The 11,423-nt window shown below is 41.6% G+C and overlaps 1 protein-coding gene across 3 annotated transcripts; it reads right to left on the minus strand.

Annotated features, from left to right (window-relative positions):
• Positions 1-148: 148 nt before the first annotated feature.
• sympk (symplekin) lies at positions 149-10,711 on the minus strand. Of its 3 annotated transcripts, XM_037108983.1 has the most exons (28): positions 10,697-10,711; positions 10,116-10,159; positions 8,188-8,320; positions 7,571-7,636; positions 7,321-7,374; positions 7,129-7,202; positions 6,904-7,030; positions 6,512-6,761; positions 6,244-6,414; positions 5,876-6,115; positions 5,449-5,600; positions 5,216-5,366; positions 4,791-5,010; positions 4,545-4,695; positions 4,228-4,463; positions 4,053-4,134; positions 3,861-3,974; positions 3,621-3,768; positions 3,257-3,417; positions 2,648-2,756; positions 2,428-2,528; positions 2,245-2,335; positions 2,018-2,119; positions 1,650-1,837; positions 1,367-1,543; positions 1,184-1,273; positions 789-959; positions 149-531 (listed from the first exon to the last, which is right to left on the minus strand). In XM_037108983.1, the coding sequence occupies exons 3-28, from the start codon at positions 8,251-8,253 to the stop codon at positions 361-363; spliced, it is 3,663 nt and encodes a 1,220-aa protein (XP_036964878.1). In that variant the 5' UTR covers positions 8,254-8,320; positions 10,116-10,159; positions 10,697-10,711; the 3' UTR covers positions 149-360. The 3 variants fall into 3 exon arrangements, with proteins under 3 accessions (XP_036964878.1, XP_036964877.1, XP_036964876.1); XM_037108982.1 differs by lacking the exon at positions 10,697-10,711 and having other exon boundaries at positions 10,116-10,245; XM_037108981.1 differs by lacking the exons at positions 10,116-10,159; positions 10,697-10,711 and adding an exon at positions 8,653-8,880.
• Positions 10,712-11,423: the final 712 nt, after the last annotated feature.

The raw sequence follows: 11,423 nt of genomic DNA on the forward strand, positions 1-11,423 counted from the left end.
AATAAAAGTATTTTTTTCCCCCCGGTCATTTCACATTAAAAGTTAAATACTGGTCACATCTGGAGGTCACAACCCAATTACAGTTATCTGCAATGTTTCAGACAAAAAGGTAGAAGAGGAACAAACAGAACTGAAGCAGACAATGAAACCGTGTTTTGTTGATTTATTTGCCAACTCATTACAACAGGGACGCATTTGAAATTTTATTCATTAACAAAGATACCTTGTTTTTTTTCGATCAAAATCCGTTTTCTACAAATACAAAAAAACTAAGACATATTTATTAGCAATAAGTATGTGGGATGTTTGCAGAGGAGAGAAATGTTCATTCATTTCTTTGAGTGCATTTGTTCTGAGCGGTCATTCTACATCTTCGCTGCCACTTCCTGTATCGGGTGCTGCTACGACAGCTTCAGCATCTTTTTCTGGCTCCTGGTCCTCTGAAAGTTCAGGTTGAGTCGTCTCCATCTCTTCCTCTGCTGGTTCTGGTTGAGGCGATGGTGTCTCTTTCTCTCTCGTTCTCTCATCCTCCTGAAGAGAGACAACAATTAGCTTTCAGGGCAAAACATTTTGGTTCCATGTTTTATATTACAGTCACATGTTTTCAGGCAGACACATGACACCTTCTGGATGGTGCTGGACAAAAAACAAAAAAGTGTAGTCCTTCAGTGCATCATCCTCTGAACATCACAGGAGGGCGCTTTTAACACACAGGCTGCAACCAGAAGCGTGTCCACTAGCTGAACTGTCCACGACAAGTAATGGTTAGCTCATAAAAATAATCTCACCTGTGAAACAGTTTCAGCAGCTTCCTCCTGAATCACCGGTTCAGACTCTTCTTGCTCCATCGGTTCTTCTTCGTCTTTTGTGTCGGCTGCATGTTGCTGGACCTCCTTCTCCGACTCTGGCAGCTCTGCAGCGGGAGCCTCTTCTTCAGCTGGGGCAGGATCTGATTCCATCTGGATGATTTAAGAGAAAAGGAGGAGACGACAACAACTTGAAAAACAACTTGTCCCTTCATGATCTTTATCATATCAAAAATTTGGACCAAGATAAGTGACTGTATTAGGTAAGAATGTGCTGCACGGGAAGCACTAAATGACTGAGCAGTGTTGGAAAGACAAGATTCAGGGTTTGCGTGGCTGACAGGAAACAGTCTGTATCAGGCCTCTTCATCAGTTACCTCTTTCTCCACGACTGGCTCCACAGGTTTCGGTTCTGGTTTTTTCTCTCCCTCCAGGACCAACATGATGGAGGCTGGGATGTGAGCTTGCTGTTACACAGAAAAATAGAAACAGTTGGTACATTAGGAAATCAGAAGAGAGGACTGTAAATGAGGTTGAGTGATCTCTTAAGCAGCTCTCACCTGGTGAGGTGTGAAGGAGTGGACGTGCTGCAGAAGAGGCTCCCTCATCTCTGGGCAGCGTTCAAACACGCTGGTCAGCTGAGCAGGCGGCAGCTGCAGGAGGACGCTGTACGACTGAGGCTTCGTCCTCTGACAGCACTTCACGAATCCCTCCCACACTTTAGGATACTTCCACACCTGCAGGGACGTGTTGGCAGATATTTGAAAAGAGGTATTTTCCAAAAGACCGTCTGAATCAATGTATGTAAAAACCATGAATATTTGTCTGGAGTTTGGTGCTGACCTGCTTGACGATGAGGCGTGACAGGATGTTCATGACGAAGCCTCCCAGTCGGGGGTACATGGTGAGGGACTGGATGACGGTGCGCATGAGCAGCATGGGGAGAGGACTCTGCTCCATCAGCTGCTGCATCACCACTGCCAGAACCTCTGACGTGTACACGTTCCTCTCCCCGAAGCAGAGGTTGGTAGCTGCAGCACAAACACAGAACATGTTATGTCTAGTTGTCGGACATACATGTGATTGATTGAATCACCACTGATCACAACTTTCTTTTTCTGTTTAGGGTTTAGAAAGTTTTAACTGGGGATTTTGTTTGTCATTTTGGCCTTTGGTTCACCCTGATGTGCCACATTAACTTGAGCACTGACCTTTAATGATCGACTTCATGTCACATTTGGTTGAGTCGATGTTGTGTAAAGCGATCAGCAGATCTCCTGGAGTCAGAGGGGAAACCGATGAACTTCCCTCACCTGGAAGACAAAGAAAGACAACAGCGAGAAAACATCAGAGTCCTTCACCCGAAACAATCTTCGACAGAAGCCGACCATAAAGTTCATCCTTCAAAATAAAAGCATGACATCCAACAGCTTCTTACTGTGCTGAGTGCCGAGGAGACGGTTGAACACCTCTTTCACTACAATCGGGTTGAGTTTGATGAGTTTGGGGAGAGCCTGGATGACTTCGTTCTAGATGAGAAAAAACACCAAAATGATAAGTTATTAAAATGAAAGAATTATGATTATCAAGTGTTGATAAGACAGGTGAGGAGGCATGTTACCTTTTCTAGTCCGTTTATAACTGGAATCAAGAAGCGAACATCCGGCACTCGTTTGTGGTAAAGATCTCTGACTCTCTCCACCAGCTCTGGAGACGGAGGCACTGAAAGAGCAACAGGAACACGAGACATCTCATGTTCTAGACTTTGATTCTTTGGTGCTATTGCTCGATGTTGTACAGAGGAGAAGTGACGTGTTCCACTGTTTCAGTTTGGTTTTTACCTTTATCTGTCAGAATGTGCAGACAGCGAGTCACTAAAGTCTCGGCTCCTTTAGGACAGTTTTCAACCAACAGCAGCAGCTCAGGTGAGTTCATCCCCATCCCACGGATCTGCAGAGAAATAGTCAAAATAACTTGTGGATATAACACAACTCAAAAGGAGAAGAGTGTAAATTAGGTTAAATGGAGTTTCCTCATCATTCTGTTGAACTTTCTGTGAGCATGACCTGATGAAACTACAGTTTTTACATCACAGAACATGACATGACACTGCAGCTGTGTTGACTCGTCTGTTTACTTTGCTGCACCTGCCTGCTCTACTTTACCCTCTCTTGTGGTCAAACTGGTTCAAAACACATGAAGAAATAGATAAAAGTTTAGTCCAATAGTCCAGAGTTTGCTCCCAGTAGATTTTGTCATGCAAGTATTTCCAGGCAACAACATCACACATCTGTACACACAGAAACATGTCAAGAAAACCGTTTGTTTGTTTAGGCATAAAAATCAGTAAGTGAAGCTCTTTCTCTTCTCATTAAAATTTCTTCCCCAAAACTACAGAGCGCTCCTTTAAGTAGAATAAAGTATTGAGCTTTCTCAAAGTGAGGACTCACAGGCTGCTCTATCGCTCTCAGCACGCTGCGCTTGATGTCAGCGATGGCCTCCGTGTAGACAGAAGCCAGCTCGTGGACCAGCCGGTGGTTGAGAGGCAGCAGAGACAGGTAGAGGAAGAGACACTGTCTCACTGTGTCTTCAGTCCAGGGAGCAGCCACCTCTGTCAACAACACACAAACACACAACACTGAGTTTACAGGAGTGGACCAGGGACGAAGAAGTTTCTGATTTGTGTTTCTTTGGTTGAGAGTGAAAATTCAAGCTGGAAAAGTTCATGAGAAATGTTTATTTTCTTCATTTCACGACACAATCATGGACTGAAAAAAAGAATATAATATGTAAGTAAGTAAATGTATTCCAGACCTGTGTCTTTGTCAGCTCCGAACAGCAGAGACGGAGGGTTGGGGTGGACCAGGAGCTGCATGTAGTTCAGAGCAAACTTCTCGATGTAGTCCCTGAGCTGGTCCTTCTCATACATACGCTTGAGAAAAGCCAAGGCGGTCGTCCGCACCTGAAAATAAAAATTACAAACAGGAATAAAATTACATAAACCTCTGTCGGCAGTCACTGAGAGAGTGAATTAAAACATGGAAATGTTCCCACCTTCTCTTTTTCATGTGAGCTGAGATCCAGCAGGACGTGCAGGTACTGAAACTGCCTCGATGGTCGTTTGACGATGAGCTCCTTCAGAGTTGTCATGCCCAAATACACCCGAGACTGAAACAAACGTCACATCAGTACAACAGCTCAACAGTGGACATGTGAAGAACGCTGTGTCTTCGTCCTGTTACTCACCTCGTCCTCACAGTAACGTCGGATCACTTCCAGCGCTGATTCTGTTATAACGGGAGCCTCCAGCACCAGTTTGGTGAAAAGTCTGAAAGAGAACATCAACTCTCAGTTTTGTCCAAAGTGGCTGCTGTGAATCCCAATATCAAAATAAAAGCTGAGAGTCAGAGTTTTGTCTCACCCGTCCCTCTGCTCAGGCTTCTCCTGCAGGCCTGACAGCAGGGTGTACAGACAGTGGTCGTAGCTGTCCAGCAGCCCAGACGGCAGCTGGCTGAGGTAACTGTTGTACTCCTGGTAGAGGAGAGAAAAGGCCAAATCGCTCCTCGTCCGGATGTCGTCCAGAATGAACTCCAGCACGTCTTCTTTCATCATCCCCTCAAACTGCGTCACGAGTCTGGAGAGCAACTTCACTCTGACCTGCAGCACAGATTCAGAGGTTATTCTCTGAGACAGACGCTTGTTTTGTTTGCTTGTTGACACTAATTATTCATCACTTACATGGGACATGCCACTCTGAGCGATCGACTTCTCTGAGTGCAGGATGCGTTTGACCGCTCTGGAGGTCAACTTTTCGATCTGTGCCTCTGATAGCGGCTGAACGACATCCGACAACCTGAACACTTTTTTCCTCCCGCTCGCACCGGCCATCCTGTAAAACAACAAAACCAATCATCAGGTAGGAAAATGATTTACAGGCGCTCACAATATTATCTGCTGTGTTTCTGTGTCAGCGTCAGAACTCACTTGGTCTGTGTCGTAGGGAGAATCGGTTCAGGAAGCCTCTTGACAGTTGGAGCCGCCTCTGCTGGAGTCTTTTCTGTGTAACCTCCCACCACAGAGATCGCCTGTCCCACCATCACCGCTGGAAACTTGCGCTTGATGAGCTGATCTTTAGCACCAGGGCCGTCCTCGCTGCCTTCCTCTTTGCCTGCGTCGTCTTCTCTGGCTTTGCACTGCTCAAGTCCTGAAGGTTTTAATTAAAGACATATTCAATATACAGATGGATTTTTATGCTGAAACAAACATTAATAATGGAAAATATCCCCAAATAATCAGAATACATTATACAACAATGAACATTTTGCATCTTCCTCTTCATATCATTAGTGATTTTTTCCCCTCCAACTTTTGTAAAAAAAAATTTCATGCTGGAAGTGTTTGTTACTGACCTGGACCGATCCCAGCTGCAGTCATCTGTGTTGCCATCAGCCTGGCTAGATGTTTGATCTGGGCGTCAGTACCTGCTGACTCAACAGGTGTGTATGTGGCCTGGAAGGATGCTGGCATGATGTCAGGCAGGTACACCATGCTGATGAGCACCTGAGAAACAGGACAGAAATATCAGCTGAACCGTCTCACAGAGAAGAAGCAAACAGGGAGAACAGAAGCTGCTGCTGCTCACCAGGTTGGCGACGTTCTCAGGGTTGAGCAGCGGGTGGAGGAACTCAGCTGTGAGGTCGATGGCAGACTGAGCGACAGGAACAGCAGCTGGTTTAGGGACCGAGAGAGGAGCTGGCTCTTCTTTGTCCTCGTCATCTTCAATCAGGGTTGGCTCTGAATGCAGAGGAAGAAAAAATATTGAGTGTGATGATGAAACTTCTTGCAAGATTTCCACCAGGTTTAGTTAATTCAGCTTAAAGATGTTGGTGTTTTAAACCTGATAATTACCAGAGTACAGCTTTGGCACTCTTGTGGATCGACAGAAATGTTGTATACAGAATGAAACAGAGCTACAACATTTTTCAGACTTTTTACATTTTTTTACCTAGAAGTTCTTGTAAACAAACATTGTGACTAGATATTAAATCAGACGTCTGACTGTGACTCACCCATCTTAACCTTCTTCCCTTCCGTGTATTGTTCGTGACGAGGTCTTTTGCGCTGCTCTCTTGGTGCAGGTGTAGATCTGGTTATTTCACTCTGAGGCATCCCCAGGTCCAGCAGCAGGGTGCTGATCTGACCCTGGAACTCCAGACTGCATGGGTGCTTCAAGACCGCCACCAGGTGCAACTTCAGGTTCTTTCTCACGCTGCTGACCTGAGACTTGGCCAGGGTGGGTGGCAGGTTGGCTAAAAAGATTAGAGATAAATAATGTTTATGTGTTTATCTGTCTGGATTTTATAGTTTTGCATCAGGCCATCTCAACACTCATTTTAAATATATTTTGTGATTGGTAACACTCGCTTGAAGCACCCACCATGTAGCGTCTCATACGCCTGCACGACCTCTGACATGAACATCGGCCTCTGACGGGCGATGGTGGCCAGAGAGCCGAGTGCTGTGGTGAGGTTGATGCTGGAGATGGCCGGGTGGACCATGAACTTCAGCAGCCGCTCCAGAGCATTCTTACCCTCCTCACACAGGACGTCTGTCGAGTTAAACAGCAGTAAATATAAAAAGATGGGCTTGACCAGATTGGACTAAAACAACATATTAACCAATATCCAGAATCCTAGTAACCGTACCATAACGAATATATGAATGATCTTTGGGGACTTTGTCCAGGCTGGTGTCGCCCTCCTGCCGTTTGGGGACGTCAGAGTCGGAGGTCCGTGGTGACAGAGTGATGATTAATGATTCTGTGAACTTGATGGCGTGAGTGCGAACACCGTCGTTTTCAGAGTCCAGCAGAGCCAGAACGTCCCCTTTCATCTGCGTGACCAGATCCCAGCATGCCTCCTGCCTCTCTGTCACCGCTTTAGAGCGAACCAACCACTGACAGGAAAGAGGCAGAAGAGAAAATGTTTGAACGGATATCAGTGGCAACAATTGATTTAAAAAACCCATCAGATCTACAGGATTTACTCATCAAAAGGATCATTGCAACAATTTAAAGAGAGCTGAGAAAAGTATTTACCTGCAGAGTGACTTTGTAGAGCTGTGTGAGAGTGAGAATCGCTTTCTTCACCACGTTAACACTGTCATCCTTCAGCAGCATGTTCAGATTGGCGATCAGTCTGAGAAGGAGCTCATTATCTCGTTTACTGGAAGAAAAAACATGACGAAGAAAATATTTAAAAACTGAAATATCTATTTTCACAAACACAAGATTTATAAGATTTCTGTCCGTCTCATAACTCACCATGCTTCCTCAATGAAGCCGATGACAAATTTTCTCACTTCAATGGACTTGTCAGTCTGAAAGGCGATCATCTCCTACAGGATGGATAGAGTTTTAAAGCAAGGTTTTAGTTTACTATCAGGTTCATATAAATAGAAATACATACAGCTTATGAAGTAGTTAATAAAGAAAGCTGCAAACATGTTTACTTACATCCAAGAAGTTGTCAAGAAGAGAAGGATCTTTATTGATAATCAGCTCCTGGACCTGAAAATGACAACTTATTCAGTGCTTTCTTCATATGTTGACTGTTAGCTGGATCATATCCCTGGAAAACTTTAATGTTTGTATAGTCAAAATATGTGCAGTCATTTTGCATTAAAATAAGGCCAAAACTGCTTTAAAATTGATGTTTATTGCTATTTCTTTGTGGATGACATCAGCAAAAACTGAGACTACCAACCTGTTTCAGAACCGTTAGCTTGTCATCTGTTGTCATCAGGGCGGCCTGATTCAGAAGATCCACCACCTGGAATGGTAATGCAAATTTAATTAAATTGTCTTCATATAAGTTATGTGTTTTTATTGTCAAATGAAAATAGTAAGAGCTGCTTTCAAATGTTTCTGCTCAACACTAATTACTGAGATTTATTCTCAAGTGACCAGAGCTTCCAATTTATTTTCTGCCCTTTATCTTAAAAATGAACTTTTTGCACATTATTTAATTCTGGCCTCAATTTCTTTCAACACATCTAACACAATTGTTGTTGACTCAGTACTTCCATGAAAAACTACAGGTGGACCCTTAATGAGGTTTTTCATCACATATTAAGGCAATTCATTTCTAAGTTGACCATGACACCTTTATTATGTTGCTAAATAGAAAGCTGCATCATCACAAACAGGCCAACACTTGACCAGCCAGAAATCAGGGACATTTTGCTAATGTCACAGATACATTAGTTCATGCCTAAACAAACCCAAACTATATATATTCTCATCATCGACGTCTCTGTTATACCAGTATAAATCCCAGGTGTACAAACAGTGCATTTTAAAGATGTAAACAGCTTGACTCACCCTTTCACTGGTGGTCATATCGATGGCATCATGAGGGGTCTCCCCCTCCTCGGCTGAAAGCTCCATAATTTTGCTCTTTGTGTCCTCACAATGTCGACAACATGGTCTTCATTATCCCATTAAACACAAGAACCTGTGGAAAATATAACCGCAGTAAACAAACGACTTAACTGGAGCTACAGTTGATTACAATGATGTTTAGACAGTGTTAGCAAGTGTGATGTTAGCTTTGAGTTAGCATGCTGCACCTAACTTATCGTACAAACTCACTTAAGAATTGTTCGATATTACTTTCGCGTTAAAATGAAACAACACACCAGTTATAACGCATTAATAAGAGGGCTTTGACGATGAGTATCACAATCATAAACACTTTGTTCTCTGTGGCGCGCTAGCCTCTTGCTAACCGTTATGCTAACCCTGCGAGCTGTTTTAACATGATAATGACAGATATGTGATACTTACTTCACGCTAAACACACGCTTTACTTTGTCGTAGCAGCTGTGATTAAATGTAACCAGTGTGACAGACTTAATAACGCAGTAGTTTTAACATAATCGACAAGTTCAACAACTCTGCTCGGCCATCAGGGAAGCCGCCATGTTTAATTGACAGAGGCGGTGTCTCTTCTTCTACTGTTGTTAAACCAGCAACACACCGGAAGCTGCTGCCACCTGCTGGACACACAAACACCTGCAGGCGCACTCAGAAACAATTAAAGGTTATTATATTTAAATTCATTATCTCAATGTATGTATTACTATAAATTACTACTTTAATCTATGAGATTAGAACACAATCTGTATTTAAAACTGATTTATGCCATGAGCACAATTATTTTTCAGTTGTGTTTAGCTGTCTAGGTCACGGACTCCTGATGAACAACACAAAAAACACCAAGTTTAAACAGATTCAGGAGTGGGTATAAAACAACCTTTTTATAATTATAAATAAATAAATAAATATGGGTTGCTGCACACATGATGTAGATATATACACATAGCGTCTACATAACATAAAGACTTACTCACCTAAATATGTAGACATATACTCATGCCTACACGTATGTATGATCACATATACATCCATACACCCAGAAGCGCATGTGTGTTAAATTAATTTAAAACGTGCTGCTTTTGCTCTGATGCAGCATGTAATCTGTAAAGTAACTAGTAACTAAAAATATCAAATAAATGTAGTGGAGTGGAAGTATAAAGTAGCAGAAGATGGAGATACTGAAGTAAAGTACAAGTACCTCAAGACTGTACTTTAATACAATATTTGAGTAAATATACTTAGTTACTTTCCAACAGTGCTAAGGAAATTTTCCCAAATAGTGCATTAAAGCATGACTCTTTTTTTCCCCCTCTTACTATATAATTCCACTCCATTACATTTTGTAAACAAATATTCTACTTTTTACTCAACAACTACTTGTATCTGATTACTTTAGTTACTAGTTACTCTTCAGATGTAGCGTGTTTACACACACAAACATGGAATCAGTGTATAAAATATGATGCTGTGTTTTAGATTTAATTACACAAAAGTATTTAAATCAAGCTCTACCCCAACCACCTGTAACATGGGATGGGATGTAACTAAGTACATTTACTCAAGTACAGTACTGAAGTCCAATTCTGAGAAACTTGACTTTACTTTAGTATTTCCATTTTCTTGATTTTAAGTATCAAAAATTCAAGTAATTAATTTAAAAATGTGTTACTTTGGCTCTTATTCAGAATGTTATCTATAAAGTAACTAGTAACTACACTCTTAGCAAGGATGTGTTAAGTGACACAGAAATGTATTGTTACATGTGTAACATATTTTGTGTGGATTTCAACAAGATGTGTAAAAAAAACAAAAAAAAAGCTTAAAACACTTCATGTGTTTGACAATTTAACACAATTTGTGTGCTATTTTACCTGGCGGGAGGAGGCGCCCTTTCTTCATGTTCGCGCCATAGAGGCTGAAGAAGACAAAGGAAAGCAAGATGGAGGCTGCATCTCCCGGTGTGCCCTGTGTGCCCCCTGACCCTTCAGTAAGTTATCCATTACTATAAATGTATCTCACCAGACTGTTAAGTGTTAGGGTAAATTCGGCATGTATATAATCTACCGACTAAATCGCAATTTATAAGAAAATCCATGATGAACATCGCGTTTTACTCAGTAGGGCGGCCGATCTTACTGTCTAGCTAACGTTAACCTAACGTTAATCTACCGTTAGCTACCTTCCATTGTGATTTTGAAGTTTATTTCTAGTTTATTTAATTCTACCTAACTACCGAAATTACACAATATAAATTTCAGCCAGGACAGTATAGTAAACAGTCGCTCATTTCGGTGAAGTCGCCATGAAAGGTGATCAAATAACGTTAGCTAAGTAGGCTTTAAATCAGCACAATAGTAATTCAGCAACATTAACGCCGCCATTTTAGCAGGTGAACCGCTTTGGGTCTTAAAGCCAGAGACGTTAGATGCAAGTTGACCAAATAACTACCAACCTTTGGGACTAGAGCCGTTTGCCCGTTGTGTTTTTAGTTACACTGACACAGCCATTGTTTCTGTGTGTTAACCATAAGGTAAGACTGTGTTGACATCCCACATTGGTGTGTTTTAACGTAGATTTAAAACCCAAACCACAACCGTTTTTATGAACAAGTTACCGTCAGAACAAGTTACCGTCAAATTTGTGTCCTAATGACTAGAACTGCTGAGAAGTGTTGATGTTAACCGTGACAACCGTGTTAACCGAGAAAATGAAAATACTTGAGTGAAATACAAGTAGCTCTGTCACTGTGCAGGCAGAAACAACGCGGTCACACGGAACTACAGGGAAACACTTTATTCATCTTTTAGAATGACAAAGAAAGATCACATACAGAACAATTTACGATTTATCGGAATTTTTTCAAGTTGATGTAATCAGAGAATCAAAGAACGCATTTTTATTTAACATATAAGAAAACAAAGAAAAATCTAAATATTCAATCTATACTGTCATTTTTTATGATTATTATCTGATGAGCAGTTTAGAGAGGTGGATTAGTATTTAAAATTTTCTGTGATATTTAAAACACAGTTAATGACATTTAATTTTTTTTATATATATATAGTACAAACACACTATTTCTCATATTGGAAAGTGAAACATCTTATCACCTATCACACAACAAATATGGTTAAATGCAAGAAAACAAACAGTAGAAAGGGAATTGTTAGTTCTGATCA

The sequence above is a fragment of the Acanthopagrus latus genome, chromosome 9 (genome assembly GCF_904848185.1).
Source record: "Acanthopagrus latus isolate v.2019 chromosome 9, fAcaLat1.1, whole genome shotgun sequence".
Lineage (NCBI taxonomy): Eukaryota > Metazoa > Chordata > Actinopteri > Spariformes > Sparidae > Acanthopagrus > Acanthopagrus latus.